At 22.6% G+C, this 18,039-nt stretch overlaps 5 protein-coding genes across 5 annotated transcripts; 3 read left to right on the top strand and 2 right to left on the bottom strand. All coding sequences in view use genetic code 6, as the record gives it.

Annotated features, from left to right (window-relative positions):
• Positions 1-197: 197 nt before the first annotated feature.
• Positions 198-2,260, bottom strand: TTHERM_000079589 (hypothetical protein; the record flags this gene model as incomplete). The annotated part of the gene is made up of 10 exons (XM_012797585.1): positions 198-291; positions 450-524; positions 669-758; positions 918-1,001; positions 1,089-1,178; positions 1,404-1,499; positions 1,574-1,654; positions 1,784-1,842; positions 2,010-2,090; positions 2,225-2,260. The coding sequence occupies 10 exons, from the start codon at positions 2,258-2,260 to the stop codon at positions 198-200; spliced, it is 786 nt and encodes a 261-aa protein (XP_012653039.1).
• A 4,357-nt stretch (positions 2,261-6,617) lies between these two features.
• On the top strand, positions 6,618-7,706 carry TTHERM_00079580 (papain family cysteine protease; the record flags this gene model as incomplete). Its single annotated transcript, XM_001015798.2, has 1 exon — positions 6,618-7,706. The coding sequence occupies exon 1, from the start codon at positions 6,669-6,671 to the stop codon at positions 7,704-7,706; it is 1,038 nt and encodes a 345-aa protein (XP_001015798.1). The 5' UTR covers positions 6,618-6,668.
• Positions 7,707-8,099: 393 nt separating this feature from the next.
• TTHERM_00079570 (endonuclease/exonuclease/phosphatase family protein) lies at positions 8,100-10,793 on the top strand (the record flags this gene model as incomplete). Its single annotated transcript, XM_001015797.1, has 1 exon — positions 8,100-10,793. The coding sequence occupies one exon, from the start codon at positions 8,100-8,102 to the stop codon at positions 10,791-10,793; it is 2,694 nt and encodes an 897-aa protein (XP_001015797.1).
• Positions 10,794-12,683: 1,890 nt separating this feature from the next.
• Positions 12,684-13,868, top strand: TTHERM_00079550 (papain family cysteine protease; the record flags this gene model as incomplete). Its single annotated transcript, XM_001015795.1, has 1 exon — positions 12,684-13,868. One exon carries the CDS (start codon positions 12,684-12,686, stop codon positions 13,866-13,868), a length of 1,185 nt encoding a protein of 394 aa, XP_001015795.1.
• A 1,719-nt stretch (positions 13,869-15,587) lies between these two features.
• Positions 15,588-17,930, bottom strand: TTHERM_00079540 (succinyl-CoA ligase [GDP-forming] subunit beta; the record flags this gene model as incomplete). The annotated part of the gene is made up of 8 exons (XM_001015794.2): positions 17,715-17,930; positions 17,463-17,579; positions 17,185-17,382; positions 16,771-16,980; positions 16,299-16,472; positions 15,939-16,198; positions 15,788-15,884; positions 15,588-15,728 (listed from the first exon to the last, which is right to left on the bottom strand). The coding sequence occupies exons 1-8, from the start codon at positions 17,856-17,858 to the stop codon at positions 15,588-15,590; spliced, it is 1,341 nt and encodes a 446-aa protein (XP_001015794.2). The 5' UTR covers positions 17,859-17,930.
• Positions 17,931-18,039: the final 109 nt, after the last annotated feature.

Genomic DNA, 18,039 nt, shown 5'->3' with positions numbered 1-18,039 from the left:
TTAAAAATAAAATGAATAAAAAGAATAGTTAATTTAACATTTATTTTAATATTTTATTCAATAAATTCTTTATACTATTGTTTTCAATTAAAAATCAAAGTTTATAATTATGAAGATTATCCTTTAGTTTTTCAGAAAAACTTAATTAATTTTAGAAAAAAGCAATTTCAAATTCTATTATAAAAAAGCACTCATTTTCAAAATATGGAAATTTGTTTTTAAACTAATTTCTTCAATTTTAGAACAAAAATAGATAACTATTTTTCTTAATCTTCAGAAACAGAATTATGTCTATGTTTTTATTTTAATTATTTAAAAATTAATTAGCTAAAGAGTTTAACTTAATATAAAATATAAAAATCTAAATATATATAATTTATTAAAAAAAGAAGTATAATTAATATCGCTTGAATCAAAAACTTTCTAATTATTTTAAGTAATATATTTACTCTAGATGAAGCTTTAGATTTCTTAAATTTATTATGTTTGGCAAATATTTGGCAAATACAAATATTGTTACATCGCTATTTTTAAAAATAAATAATTATTTAAATGTAAAATTACATCATAAATAAAATGCAATTCATGTAATTTAAGGATTAAATAATCTATTTAAACAATTTTTAATTCAAAAAAAGTAATATAAATAAATATAAAATTAAGTTTACTCAAGCCAAAATTCTAAAGATATAAGGTTAAAGCACTTTGATAAAGCAGAGCCTAATTCAGATACAGTTAATCCTTTGATAATGTTTTTACTTTTAGTAAAATTAATTTTTATGAAAATAATATTTTAATATTTTTAATGGATCATATGTTTTTTTATTTACAAATGTCGTCTAATAAGTCAAATCAAAAAATTTAGACTTTACTTAGTTAGTAACATTTTATTTAATATTATAAAAAAATACTATTACCTGAAGTCTAAAACTAAAATTTAAAGATTGTTCAAGACCAACAAAGGACTACAGATACCACAAATACACTATAAATAATTATTCCTGTATAAAAATATAATTTTTAAAGTTAAAAAAATTTTATTATTATTCAATTTAATAAAGTTCCAAATTTAAAAAAAATATTTTTACTTTAAAATTAGTTCTAAATGCGAAAGATTTTTGCAGGAAGAAAAAGAGTAACACATTTAAGATAGCATGTCATCTGTAATTTGATTGTTACTTTTTATAATTTAATTTATTTTTATAAACATTGTACTAATTTTATATAATTCTTAAAAAATATGTTTTTTTACTTCAGTTTAAGTTAATTTTTATGAAATAAATATTTTAGTATTTGAAATGGAACATTTTTTTTTCTTTTTACAAATGTCTAATTAGTCAAATCAAAAAATTTAAACTTTACTTAGTAATATTTTATTTAATATTATAAAAAAATAGTATTACCTGAAGTCTAAAACTAAAATTTAAAGATTATTATTTTTGCAGGAAGATAAAGACTAACACATTTAAGATAACATATCATCTGTAATTTCATTGTTACTTTTTATAATTAAATTTATTTTTATAAACATTATACCGATTTTATATAATTCTTAAAAACTATGTTTTTTTACTTCAGTTTAAGTTTTAAAGATGATAAATTCTTACAGTTTTCTAATATTGAGCAAATTCCTAGAGTTTTTTGCTGATCAAATCTATTAGAACTTATAAATGTTTATAATAAGTAATTGTAAAAATAAAATTTAACTTAGAATTAAAATCATTGCCATGAATCAAAAATTAAATATTAACAACTCTATAAGTCAAAATCATAATAAAATTACTTAAATTCGAGCTCAAAATTTGATAAATTTGTAAGGCTTTATAAACTTTAACCTATTTACTATGTATTTGAATCTTAACAACTTTAAATAAAATAATTTAATTAAAATAACTTTGAGAAAAAGTTAATATGAATTAAAATCTAAAAATTAATTTTATAACTAACCAAATTCAGTTTATATTTTCTTATTTAAACTGAAAAAATAATTTTCAAATAAAAAGGATTACTTCAACACGAGTTTCAAAGTTTGGAGATTTTTAAGATATTACAAATTAGAAAATAAGGCTGATGAGCTTTTATAATCTAATCTTTTAGCGAATAATATTGTTATTTTTTTCATTCGAAAATATTGATGAAAAGTTTACTTAAAAAATTAAAAAAGTTGAAAAAAAATAGTCAAAGTATTTAAATAATATATTTTTTAGATGAATGATCTAATTACTGTATATTTAGTATGCTATTTCTAAGCTTGCTGCATCTTGATAAATATTATCTTAAGTGATCAATTCCGTTATCTCCGATATTATTTTACCTAAAAAAATTGATTTAATTTAAAAAATATTTTACACTAATAATTAAAAGTAAATAATATAATATAAAGAAAATATAAGATAAATAAATAAATAAATAACAATAATCTTACTCTAAATCTAATTCCTAAGTTTCAAGATTAGCTTTTTTTTTTAAGTGATGAGCACTTCGATAAAAAAGATTGATTAATATTTTATTTGCATATTTTAAAAGAAATTTATTAATTCAAAAAGGTAAAGAATATTAAAGATATTTCCTAATATTTAAAACTATTTCATTAAAAAAAGTATAAATATATCTAGCAAAGTTTTTAATTAAAAAACTCAAAGCTTAAAATTACCTTAAGAAAATTGTCAAATTCTTAAGGTTTACACATTTTTCTAAGCCCAAGATAATATTTGATACATACTAACTACCTATACTATTAGTTGTTTTAAATAAATATGTTTTTAGAATAATTTAAATAATAATTTTTATATTTTATAATATAAGACTAAAATATTTTATTAGAGAATTTGAATAAATCATTCATCAAATGATAAATATCCTATGATTATATATTGATAAATATTTTTGATCAAAATTTTTTAAAAGTAAATTAATAAATTTGTTTTAATAAATAAGAAATTAAATTCACATTTATTTTTATTAAAACACACACTTCACTTTAATTTTTTTTAAATAAAAAAATTTTAATTTATATATATGCCTATATTTAATTTCATTCACTTCAAAATTATATGAATTATCCATCCCTTCAAACTTTTGAAATTGCTTTGATAGAATTTTTTTTTTCATTTGATATTTAGTTATTTAAATTTACAGATTATTATATATTTATTCAAATAAATATGATCTTTATTATTAATTAAAAATAAGAAAGAAAAATATTTACTCTATTAGATTATTTTCTAAAGATCCTAGATTTTAATAATAAGTAAGACTAGGATCTAATCTAAATACCTCTTCTTTTTCAGTAAAATCGAAGTTACTTTAAAATAAATTTTAAAAAGTAAATAAAAATGTATTTTAATAAGTAAAATTAAGATATTTTCAATATAATTTTGATTAAATTTTACGAAAACATCAATTTTAACTTTCTAAGATTTATGCGGCTAGAAAGAGCAGTTGATAATTTAGATAAGTCTTATTGATCATAAAGATCACTTAAATATGTTATAAATATAATATTTAAAATAAATAAAAAATGCAATAATTAGTAATTAATCACAAATATTTTGAAAAAAAAATAAATATATTTATATATATCCAATTATATTTTACTCAAATTCAATATCTAGATTGATAGCGAGTTAGTAATAAGAACTCATAAACTTTAAATAAAATATTTTTGAAGTTTATTTTATCTTTTAAAAATTATCTACTTCAGATAATTATTTATATTTTAAGTTTATTTTTGACTTAGTTTTAGTAAAATAAAAAACTCTTTTTATTAATCAATAAAAAAATAATTAAAAAATAAAATATCCTTCTTCAATTCTAAAAACTTCATATTTAGTAATTTAACATAGATATACGAAGTATTTTTCCTTTGTATAAATTGATTGAAAGAATAAATAAGCAAGTAGACTAAATTGATTGACAGAACAAATAAGCAAGTAGACATTATAAATACGAATAAAACCATCTATTATTTTAAATAAATAAATTGATTGAGAGAACAAATAAGTAAGTAGATTTTTAAATACAAGTAAAAGCATCTATTATTTAAATAAATAAAGATAAAAATACAAAGAAGTTTTTCTTTCTTAAAAACTTGATTGAGAAAACAAATAAACAAAAAAATTAATATTTTAAGTAAATAATCTATTTTTTTAAATAAAAATCTAAAAACTTTATTTGATTTTAATATTTTTATCTACCTTCCTTCATATTTTTATGAAAATAAATTTAATAATAAAATACCTTAAGTCCACTAGTAAAATTTTGACCAAAATCTGTTTTCAATTTTAAAAATTCAATGATACTGATTTTAATTTAACCACATAGCTAAAATTATTTTTAAAATTACATATTTACATTAAAAAATAATAAAAGATATTTATTTTTTATAAGTTAATTTTATTTAAAATATATAGTAAGACTTATATAATCTATTCTCAAAAAAAATCTCTTTCTAAATCAATCTTATGTGTTTGTATATGTTAATCCATTATAATTTAATGATTTGAATAAATAAAATTGTTATTTCTTAACTTATCAAATTATTTTTTTTTTGTTTTTGATAAATTCATAAATATTTTAGTAAGATAGAGTAGAATGTATTATTATTGTTTTTTTGTTAATTTTTCTCTTAATTAAAATGTATTTATAATTGATTAATAGTATTCTCCATAAAGTAATTGTTTCATGGCAAGTAATATGTTTGGAAACACTCTTGGAAAGGTTTGTATTATTTCAATTTAAAATAAATTTTTCTATTTGAGTTGAAGATAGATTTTTATTCAAAGTGAATTAAATTAATAGAATCTTACTAGAAACACAGTTGGAAAAATATTATTTATTTTACTAATTTTATATTCATGAATGAATTAATTAAAAATCAAAATTTTAATTTCTGATTAAATCTTTAATTGACTTTTTTAAATTTATGTTTTTTATGAAAAAAGAATGACTATTTACAAACTTAAAATTCTATCTCAATTTTATTTTAAATCACTTACATAAATTTATCTATCTATCTTATAACTATAAATTAATTATTATATTTTGTAATCTTAGATCAAAAATATGATTTTAAAAAAGTAAGTATCACTCAAGTCCAAAGAAGAAAGTATTTGAGAATTATATACAAAATTTTCATGATTAAAACTTAAGAAAGTATTGTGTGGATTTTTTTAATTAAGTTTATTTGGCTAAAATTTGAAATCAAAATAGATTAATATTATATATTAGTTTGTAATTATGACTTATAATTAATATTCTTTTAGGACAATATCAATTAGATAGAGAAAGGATAGTATTTATTTATTTTTTATCCTCACATTTATTAAAGGTATATCAAATATCACATAAAAAATATTTATATCAGTAGTGAAGTCTGAATGCATACTCTTTAAAGATTTTAAGCAACAAGAAAGAAAAAAGACATTTTTATACTTGCAAGAAATAATTTAAATCATTATTTTATCTCTTTTTTCTATAATAAAAATTATTTCAGTTGTTTTTTTGTTACTTTTATCAAATATCCTTTTTATATCTTGCTATTAAATTATATTTTTTAGTTTAAAATAATAAGATATTCTTAACCCTTACTTAATAATGCAAGATGTAGCTCAGTGAAATTTTCTAAGGCACTAAATTTATTTAGTAATTAAGTTAAATTAGAATTTTTAAAAATACTTGTTGGTGAATTAAATATTGTTTAAATATTTTTCTTTGTTTAAGAATATCTAAAGTGCTTGATTACACTTTATTTATTTATATTTTAATGTAAATTGATTTATTTTTCAAATTTGAATTTGTATTAATAATTATCTATAAAAATCCTACTAAGTGATTATTTTTGAGCTAAAATATTTTAGAAAATCTAAATATGCAAATATTTTTTCTTTAACTTTATAAATATTTTTATGATTGCCACAATAATATATTTTATAGTTAAAAATAAAACACTTCATTATAGATGGATCTAATCATATTAATTAATAAGATATTAAATAAATATTTTGTGTAATCTTTTATCTTTAAATATCATTAGATGAAAATTAATGATTAATATTTATTCTTAAAAAAGAAAATTTCAACCATATGTTTTATTTTAATTATCTTTTATTTGTAACGCAATTTCCAATTTCAATTCAATTAATTATATTTTTAGATTAGTTAAAAATGAAAGAGTTTAATTATATCAAAAATATTGCTTTTTTTGGGTTTTTGCGAAAATTATTTTTTTCAAGAAATATGTTTTTATTATTTTTCAGAGTTGGCAATAATTATTTAAAGATAAAAATACAAAAAGAGACATTTTTATTTAATGTTGAATTAATTATCAAAAGTCTCTAAAAATAAAAAGTTAATGAACAATTAATTATAAATCTTGTGTTATCAGAATTTGTAAGACAAACAAAAAAAGTCAAATTCACTTTGTATTTTAAAAAAATATTTTATTTGAAGCAGAGTAAAATTTAAATTTATTTTTCCATTGTTTTTAATCTTAAATTCTCTGAAAATTATTTAAAATTTTCTTACTTTTTATATAAATTTTTACATGTTATTAAAAATAAATTTTTGTCTATTATTAATTAAATTGTCTTTAAAAACCAAAGTATTTTATGCTAATATTTTAAATAATTATTAAAAAATAAAAATAAAACTAAAAAAATATTCAATAAATGTAAAAATTGCTAATTGTCTGCTTATTGGTTTTGGCTGTAGCTATTCCTACTGTCATGTGCTCTCCTAAGAAGCCCGATGTTTCAGTTAAGGACTTACTTACCTATAACAAATGGAGAAACACTCATTAAAGAGTCTACTTGAATGAACATGAATAACTTTTCAGATAGTTAATCTTTTTCGAAAATCTTGCAAAGGTCAACCAACACAATTAAAATGGTAATGCTACTTATACCATTGGTTTGAACAAATTTTCTGATTTCACTCATGAAGAATTCAAGCATATAATTCTTAATAAGAAACTCGGAACTAGAGGTTAAAGATTGTTACAAGATACTGATGGGGAAGATAACAGTAATACTAATGATAACAACAACTAAAATAATACTAACTCTACAATTGCTGCTTCTATTGACTGGAGAAACGTCAATAATGTTTTAAACCCTGTTAAGGACTAAGGTTAATGTGGTTCTTGCTGGACTTTTGGTGCTGCTGGTGTCATGGAATCTTTCAATGCTATTACTAATGGAGTACTCAAGAGCTTCTCTGAATAATAACTTGTTGACTGTGTTCACCAAGCTGGTTTCAATTCTGACGGTTGCAATGGTGGTTTCTAATCAGATGGTGTTGAATATGCTATCAAGTTTGGTATTGTAACTGAAGACTAATACCCTTACACTGCAGTTGGTGGTGATTGCTAAATTACTGATCCTACATCTGATGGTTTCTACCCTAAATCTTACAAAAAACTCCAACAAACTGCTGATGACTTAAAGAGTGGTTTGAATTTCTCACCTGTTACCGTTTCAGTTGATGCTTCAAACTGGAGTTCTTACGAAAGTGGTATTTTTGATAACTGTGGAGAAACTACTGAGCAACAACTTAACCATGCTGTCATTGCTGTTGGTTATGATACAGATGGTAACTGGATTATTAGAAACTCTTGGAGTACTTCTTGGGGTGAAGATGGCTATATGAGATTAGCTGCTGGTAACACTTGTGGTGTTTTACTTGATACATTAATTGTCACTGCTTGAAATTTAATAATCTATTTAATTTTTAGTAGTAGAATTTATAATATATATATTCAGTAAATTAAATTAATTGATTAAATAAAAATTTAAAAACAATTTTTGGCTCTTATTTTTAGTCTATTTTAATTTATTATGAAGAAATCTATTTTTAAAAATTAAAAAAAAAAAGATAGATAGATAAATAGATAAATAGATATATTAGATTGATAGATAAATATTAAATAAATTTTAAAATTATGTGGAGTATAATTAAATGTTTAGTTTATTAGTTATATAAATTATATTGTTAGAATACAAATAAATTAAAAGTTAGTTAAAAAATCAAATAAATACTGAATAAATTATATTATAAAGCCAGATTTTTTAAATAAAAGTACAAAATTAATAGGAAAAAAAATGGTTGACGCTGTGCAGAGTGCTATAAAAGTTTAGGAAGACAACACTGAAAAGCCAAAGCAGAATATTCAAGTTGTCTTTGTAACAAGATATACTTCATGCTTTGAGTTATAAATTAAATCAAAGAACCCAAAAGTAGATAAAAAGCTAATTATTGAAAAAGCAGGAAGAATTTATGAAATTGGGATTGATGATAAGTTTTAAGGCGAAAAACCAATAGAAACATTAAGATTTTCATTATTCATGGGTATTTAGTATATTTTGGATGAAAAGTTTCTCGTTTTTGCAGAAAATGTAGCACAAACTTGCGCAATTTAAAAGCATGATGTTTTTGAAATATAATCATTATGTTTCGTCTCTTTCGTTAAAAGTAGAGATTTATTTGTTGGAGAAAAAGGAACTAGATTAGAGTAGTAAATAACAAATATAAGAAATCTCTTTTAAGAAGGGTATTATTTTTCTTATACTTATGATCTTAGTCTTTCAAGATAAAAGCAAGCTTTTTAGGCTGATAGAGAATGGAGATTCGCTTGGAATAGCTATATGTGCAAAGACTTAATTGCAGCAAAAGTAAAGCCTATTTGGACTATTCCTGTAGTTTAAGGCTTCGTCTCTAACTTTTAAGTATACATGGTAGGTAAAAAGTTAGACTTTTATTTGATAGCTCGTCGTTCATGCAAAAAAGCAGGCACAAGATACAATGCCAGAGGTGTTGATGATGAGGGAAATGTTGGTAATTATAATGAAGTGGAGCAGTTCTTTATCTTTAACTAATATTGCTGCTCTCATTTGTAAATTAGAGGATCGGTACCCATCTTCTGGAAATAAACTGGTATTACAGCAAATACACAAATTACAAGAACTTTCGAATTTACAAATGGTTCATTTTTAAAGCACTTTGAAGATGTCAAAAAGAATTACAACTTTGTAATTTGTGTTAATTTGATGAAAAGAGGAAAACCTTCTGAATAATTGATTACTGAAGGCTTTGAAGCACATGTTAAAAATAATAATCTAGATCATGTCAGATATAAATTTTTTGACTTCCACACTGTATGCAAAAATGAGAAGTATGAAAATGTTAATCCAACAATTAGAGAAATGCATAAATACAACTAAAATTTCCTATTTTATGCTGAAGATTTGTAGAATAAGACTGTTATTTAGACTTAAAAAGGAATTATTCGTACTAATTGCTTAGATTGTCTTGATAGAACTAATGTATTCCAGAGTAAGATAGCTCTAGATATGTTGGTTGTGCAGCTGGAAATGCTAGGAGTAAATTTAGCAGAAGAGTTCGGTGAAGACCCTTTGGACCACATTGACAAGAGCAAGAAAGGTAAATGCGATGCATTCACACAAAAATTCAAAGAAATATGGGCTAATTGCGGTGATATGATATCAAAGCATTATACAGGAACTGGATCTACTCACACTGATGTTACTAGAGATGGTACAAGAACATTTGCAGGTCTCATTTAGCACGGTTATAAAACATTGAATAGATTTTATATGTAGAATTTCGAAGATGACATAAAACAATAAACAATTGATCTTGTTGTTGGCTAAACAACAGATTGTGTTAACATCTTTAATGAAAGTGTTGAAAATGAATTGATTAAGAGACAAAATGAATTTTGTACTTTTTCTAAAATTAAAGTCTTCACAATAATATGGAATGTTAGTGGCTTTGAATGTCCTGCAGATTTAGATGAAGGTGGAAATTTCTTCGGATTTGATAGATCAAACACCCCAGACATTGTAGCAGTGGGTTTACAGGAAATTATATAGTATAATGTTAAGAGCTTTGTTTCTGTGAATAATGAATCATAAATTAGAAAGTGGAATTAAACCATTACTAATGCATTGAACAGATACGACAATTACATTCTCACAAAATCAAGAGATTTATATGGCATGGTATTGCTTGTTTTTTCTAAGAAATCTCTGTAAAATCGTATTTCAAAAATAAATGAAGATACTGTTAAATACGGATACACATCTTATATGGGTGCAGTAGCTATTAAGCTTTATGTTGATGACACCTCCATCAATTTTTTGAATGTTAATTTAGATTATTCATCTAAGAGCAAGATTTCAAGCATTGATGATATACATAAAAATTGCTATCAGCAAGAAGGTGTGCCTGGAAAGAAAAAGGATGAAAAGATAATAAATTTGAATTTCAATTTCTTAATGGGTGATATAGGATTTAATATCAATCTTCCAGCTCAAGACATAGTCCAAAACATAGACAATTTTAATTACTTAAAATAAGGAGATGTATCTAAAGCAGAAAAAGTTCTTGCTAAATTGCTTTTACAAGATGAATTTATTTCTTAAAAGCAGAACTCAGACTATCTTTAAAAGTACTATGAGCCAAAAATTAATTTCTTACCAACATTCAAATACGATTTATCTTCTCCTAACTATGTCTAGTCTGTCGCTCCATCATGGACTGATAGAATCCTGCTTTGGAGTAGATAGGGAGACAACTTCGATGTTAATGTATATAACAGAAGAGAAATTGTATATTCTGCCCATAGACCTGTCTATTCATCATATACTCTAACAGTAAAAAAAATAAACTAATAGATAAGAAAATAGATAGAAGAACAAATACAAGCAGAAATAAACCAGCAAGCTCAAAAAATTGAAGAAGAGGAAAACTTAGAATTACAAGGATAGAAATGATTTTGGAAAGATTTCACACAAATAAATAAATTATGTTAAAAAACAGAGGCATCAAGCAAATTAGGAAATAAATTTAGTTAAAATTTTGTTTATTATATATATTATTTTACAAATTAAGTTTCTAAATAATTAATTAAAAATTAAATAAATAGATAGATAGATGCATATATCTAATTATTAATAGAATTATTATTACATTATATTCACTTAAAACAAATCAATAATTATATAAACCAAATTGTTTTTTAATTAATTAATTCTAATTTATTATTTTCTAATCTAAAATTTATAACTGAAATGGAAAAAATAAAAATTTTTTATGATCAAGTTAAGGATATTTTTATTATATATAAATAATTTTCATTAGAAGATTTTCAGCAATCGATGAAGCAATTATTTGCTTCATTGTATTTAAATTTTATTACCATATAAAATCAATATTGTATTCTAAATAAATCCCAAATAAAATAAAAAACAAATTAATTTTCCAAGGCTTAATTTTATTTTGATGGAAAATAAATTAATGATTAACTTCTAAGTTATTGTTACAATTTACAACAAAAAGATGATTTTTCAGATTAAGCATCATAGAAGAAACAAATATTTAATTTGGTGTGAAATCGGATAAAGATCAATATGTAATATTACATCAATATCTATAATGGTTCTAGACAATCAATCATATTTATGGGTAACGTAATATATTATTAATTAAATATCATTGGTCTTTAATGAATATTTCTTGAAAATTAATTGCCAAATTTTTAATGGTTTGATTTTCAAATTTTAATTTCTGTTTAATTCCAATTTGCTTGCTTTCAAATTTAAGTGAATCTTAAATGATTTTGATAAACTTGTTAATAACCATAAAAAGAAATTTACTGAAAATGTAATTAAAGAGTATTCTAACTCATGGTAAATAAATTAATATTACATCAAGATATTTAAGATTTTATTTATAAATAAAAAAATATTTTTGAGACTTTTTCTAAAAAAAATAAAGATTATTAAAATCTCCTTTATTCTTCTAGTTCATATCTATTTATTAAAAATTAAAAATTATACTTACTTGAATGTATGACAATACATTTTAGCTTTTCCCAGTAAATAGTTGTTTTTTACATTTATTTTTAATTATAATCAGACTGTAATTTAGCTAATTTAATTTTTTATTCAAATGGCTATCGTTTGAGCTCAAAGCCGAAATAGAAAATTTGCAAAATTTGAGATTATTTAAATTAGTATGATTTTTATAGGATAAATATTTCAACGCAATCCATTCATATCAAATTAATGGACCAAATCTAATTTGATACTAGACATTTTTGAAAATATTGCTGTCTTAAATAAAAATATCTTCAGAATATCCTTTAATAAAGTCTCTCTATAAACTTCTACACTGAATTTCTTTATTTAAACTATCTATAAAAATATTCGTTTTAAAATGGTTTCAAGCATTTTTTATTTTAAAATAATTTTTGAATTAGTTTTTATTTAAAAAATTTTAATTAAAAATAAAAAATTAGTTAAATCTCTTTCTATATCTTTATTTTATTCAAATTTATCAAATAAGTTAAAACAAAATGAAACTCCAAATGAAATACAAATAATAGAAAAAATATTATTTTAGTCTAATTCATTTTAAAATTTCTTTAAAATAGAATCCCTTTTAATCCTACAAATTTTTAGGATGGATGCCTTTATAACTTGTCTTTCATCTTATAAAACTCTCTTTGTAAACATAATAACATACTAATTTAATTTACTAATTACTTATTTATGTTCACATGACTTCTAGTTTAAAAATCAACAAACTTTTAGTAAAATTTAAATATAATTAATTAATCAAATAAAAATAATTTAATAAAAAAAGTAAAATATCAAATAAAAATGTACAAGTTGCTTTTGGCTACTTTAATTTGCTTGGTTGTAGCTTTACCTACTGCTCTCTGCTCTCCAAAAAAGCCTGATGTTTCAGTTAAGGACTTACTTACCTACAATTAATGGAGAAATAAACACTAAAGAGTTTATTTGAATGAACATGAACAACTCTTCAGATAACTTATCTTCTTAGAAAATCTTGCTAAGGTTAATGAACACAACCAAAAATCAAATGCAACTTATACTATTGGTTTAAACAAGTTTTCTGACTTTACTTAGGAAGAATTCAAGCACAGAATCCTTAACAAGAAACTCGGAACTAGAGGTTCAAGATTACTATAAGATACTGATGGAGAAGACATAAATGACAACACAGATAATACTGATAACAATGATAACACTGACAACAACGATAACAATGATAACAATGATAATAATGACAACAATGACAACAATGATAACAATAACAACGATAACAACAATGACGACAACAACAACAATAACAATGACAATAACAATAACAACAATAATAATCAAAACAACACTAACACAACTGTTGCTGCTTCTGTTGATTGGAGAAATGTTAAGAATGTCTTAAACCCTGTTAAGGATTAAGGATAATGTGGTTCTTGCTGGACTTTTGGTGCTGCTGGTGTCATGGAATCCTTCAATGCTATTACTAATGGAGTACTCAAGAGCTTTTCTGAATAGTAACTTGTTGACTGTGTTCATCAAGCTGGTTTCTCTTCTGATGGTTGCAATGGTGGTTTCTAATCAGATGGTGTTGAATATGCTATCAAGTTTGGTATTGTTACTGAAGACAAATACCCTTACACTGCTGTTGGTGGTGATTGTTAAATTAGCAATCCTACTACTGATGGATTCTACCCTAAGACCTATAGAAAACTCCAACAAACTGTTGATGATTTAAAGGCTAGTCTTAACTTTTCTCCTGTTACCGTTTCAGTTGATGCCTCAAACTGGAATTCTTACGAAAGTGGTATTTTTGATAACTGTGGAGAAACTACTTAAGATTAACTTAATCATGCTGTAATTGCTGTTGGTTATGACACAGATGGTAACTGGATTATTAGAAACTCTTGGAGTACCTCATGGGGTGAAGATGGTTATATTAGATTAGCTGCTGGTAACACTTGTGGTGTTTTACTTGATAATTTAATTGTTCTTTCTTGATTTTACTAAATAACTTATAAATAAATAATATATTTTTTTATATTTTAAGATTGTAATTAATTAATAAGTAAATAAATTTATAATTGTATTAAGTTTACATATTAATTTAATTAAAAATTTGCTTTTTGAACTAATGTTGATTTTAGCTATTTATTTTTTTACATTTTAATGATATTAGACAAGTTTTTGATAATTATTCAAATTAAAATTTTATAGTAGTCATCAGATAAAACTCAAAGAGTGAGCTTTTATAAAATCATTAGAGTGGAACCAATTAGATCAATATAATTTTAATAAAAAAGAAACAAACTTGGCATAAAATTTTTAAGTTCATTTAAAAGATAAATTTAGAATATGAAATTTAATTTTCAAAATATAAAAAATTTTTAATTAAGATTTTAATTCAAATTTTAAAAGATATTTTTATTATTTTTCATAATTCAATAAATAATATTAATAAATTATTAAAATTAAATATTTATATTTGTTTGTTAAAATACTTTTAGTAAACTATAAATTAGACTCTAGTTGTTGAAATTAACATATTATCAGTTATTTATCCCAAACTTTCCCTTTTATTCCAATAGAGATGGATTATTCATGTATAAAAGGCAAAGTAATTTTTAATTAATAAATTGATAAAAATTATTTTTATTATTAGGTAAAAATTGAAATTTAGAAACAATTTTTGATTTGTATAATTGCTATTTCTGGAATTTTGTTTAGTATATATTAAAATTTATAAAAATTCTAAATTTTTCAAACAAAAAATCATTAAAGTAAAAAGAATTTTTTGCAAAAAAATAAAAAAACTCTGCTTGGCTATAAAGCAAAGGTATATCTATCATAAATTCTGATTTAAATAAGAAATAAAAAAAACAAGTAGACTGCCATTTAATCATTTTTTATATAAATATTTTAAAACCTCGAACTGCTATATTTTTTATTATAATAAGTAGTTTGATCATTTGGAATTTAGTTAATCTTCCTCAAATTATTTTATAATAATCTATTAGGCTACTTTTGGAATAACCTTAAGGTAGTAAGTAAGAGAAGGATAATTGAAAGTATGATTTAATCTTTTAATTCTTCTTTTAAAACCTTAGCGCTACACATAAATCAACAGTTCCTTGTTTAATATTATTTACATCATTACATTAAACGTAACTAGATATGAAAGAATATTTCAAAACATAAGAAATTTTAGTTTTTTTGATTATGGTAATTATTTTCCTTACCTTATTTTACTTTGAAGCTCTCCCTTTGAATTTCTTTTTATCATCTTCCTCTTTTATTTCATTTACATGGGCATACAAATAATTTAATAAATTTGAGGTAATCTACTGTGTTATTTTTTACAGATTCTAACTGTATTTATTTACATCTACCAATAGTTATTAAAAAATATTTTTGGAATTTATACTATAATTTTAGTTTTGAGAGAGGAGAGAGGAAAATATTTCCAAGCATATAAAGAAGATTTGCTTTCAAAAGCCCATTTAGGATTTGACCAAAGTCTTAGAGTGATTATAATATATTTTAATTAAAAACATAAATAAAATAAAAAATAGAAATAATTGATTGAAACTGCTTTAGCAATTAAGTGAAAAATTTTAATTGATAAAAATACATTTTATAAAATAAATATAAAGTGATTAAATTTGATTTATGATCTAAATAAACAATTAATAGTATTTATAAAGTATTTATTTTTATTATTCAACTTGTGAGGAGGATATTAATTCTAGCATCTCTGGCCATTCTAAGAATGGCAGCCATCTTAACAGCCTTTTCTGCTGCTTAAGAGAGATCTTCAGTGACTAACATATTAAAACCACTGTCTTGGATAATTTATTTGGCCTAAAAAAATAATGAATTGATTTGATTAAATTTTATTTGTTAAAGATATTTTTTATTACTTCGTCAACATTAGTTCCTTTCAATCTAAGGACAATTGGTTTTTTCATACCTAATTCAGAAAGAGCTCTAATCAAACCTAAACAAATGATGTCACATCTAAATTAAATTATTATTTTTATTATTATTTAGTTTAATATAAATCAAATTTACCTTGTGATACCAGCAAAAATATTAACGAAAATGGCTTCAACATTAGGATCTTATTCCATAATTTTTAAAGCAGCGAAGACTTATCTGTCGTCAGCCTTACCACCGCAATCTAAGAAATTAGCAGGCATACCATTTTTAGATTAGATTAAATCCATAGTAGCCATAGCAAGACCAGCACCATTAACCATGCAACCAATATTACCATCCAAAGCAATGTAATTCAAAGCATTTTAGTCAGCTTCGATTTCCTTTGAGTCTTTCTGCAATTATTATAAAAAGTAGAAGTTTATTTATATATATTTATATTACTTTTTTTATTTGCTTTTTTGAAAAAATTTAGCTAAAAAAACTAAAACTTACTTAGGTGATATCTTCCATTTGTGCAATTTCAGGTTATCTGTATGCAGCGTTATCATCAACATTCATTTTTTAATCACAAATGAGGAGCTTGCCATCAATAGTCAAACCTAAAGGATTAATTTCTAAAAGAGTAGAATCAGTTTCACTGAAACACTTATACAAACCTTTAACAATCTAATTTTTTGATTAATTTATTTAAAAAAAATAAAGTTATTTCCTGATATCATCAAATAATTTATTATATTTCAATTTATTTTTCAAAATAAATAAAATTCTATTGTTTATTTATCAATCAATTTATCTTTATTTTATTTCAGATATTTCTTGCCTCAAACATAATTTTTTTTATCTGAGATGCATTTTTCCTTTTTATTGAAACTCAAATATTTATTCTTGCTTTATAAATAGGAATCTCAATGCATGCACATAAATTAACCTTTTATTTTTATATATTTCAAAGTAAAGCCTATACCTTATGAAGCTAATCGTTGTATTGGGATCCAAGATTGAGGGATTTGCTAATATCATCAAGAGTTTATTAGGTGAGGCCTTCATGAACGTTGACAAAGTGAGTTTTGACAGAACTTTCATCCTATTATTCAATGTTAACACCACCACGTTCGTTGCAGATAATAACAACACCTCCTTGCTTTCTATCTAAAGTAATAGCCAAATATAATTCCTATTTTTATTTATTTAAAAACATTAATCTAACGCACTATTACCACTTTCTCATAAATTTGTATTATGGTATAAACAAATAAACAATTCTATTTCTAAAACAAATGACCTATTTAGCTAAAATCTTTTATTTTATATACTATGTGCTATGAAGATATAATTGCTTAAAATGTCAATTAGATTAAATTGTATATCTTTTTTTTACCTTTCTCAAGAAAGTTCTTTCAACTACCAAAACTGAATTGACACTTCTACCTCTTAAGCCAGTTTACTTAGTAATGAGGGTTTTACCAAGCATTTTTTCAGCAATATCTTTTACTTCTTAAGGAGAGGTAGCGAATTAAACACCACTCTACATACCATTTTCTTTGAAGAAACCTTTTCCTCTTCCACCAGCATGAATCTGTTAAATTTAAATGACATTTAAATTTAATTTATGATAATAGAAATAATCAAGATAAAAAATAAATCAATAATACTTACTTAAGCTTTAACGACAAAATCTGTGAATGTGATACCTTAGCTTTGGTTAGTGGGCTTTGAGTTCTTTAATTACTAAGCAACGTTCAATGCTTATTCAGCACTGGTGGCAACACTACCCTAAATTATATTAAAATCGCTTATTATTTGTTTGTAAAAATAAAATATCAGCTTGTAAAGAAAGTATGAGAAAGAAAAGTAGATAAAAATATTTAAAAATGAAGGCTTTTTTAATAAATAATAAATTTGTTTTACGCTAATAACAGGAAGGTCGTACTTTTGCAAAAGATCCATAACCTAGTACTCATGCAAGATGATATTGTATTAGGGGTTGAAAGAGAGCTTGGATGACTTAGGCAAGAACTAGGCAGATCTTTTTAATAAATTGGATAAGAACATTTCAAAGAATTTGTGAACTTTTTCTTCTTCTTTTAATTAATTTTCTTTCTTCTTTTTTTATTGCTAATTATTTTATATTTATTTTCATGTAGACCTAAGATATTTCCCTTGTAAAAGTATAGAGACTAATTAATTACCATTTTTATTTTTTTTTAATAAACATTGAATAAGCAGACATATT

This window comes from Tetrahymena thermophila (genome assembly GCF_000189635.1).
Source record: "Tetrahymena thermophila SB210 genomic scaffold scf_8254650, whole genome shotgun sequence".
Lineage (NCBI taxonomy): Eukaryota > Ciliophora > Oligohymenophorea > Hymenostomatida > Tetrahymenidae > Tetrahymena > Tetrahymena thermophila.
Note: the sequence above shows the minus strand (reverse complement) of the source record. Positions and strands in the feature narration are given on the sequence as shown.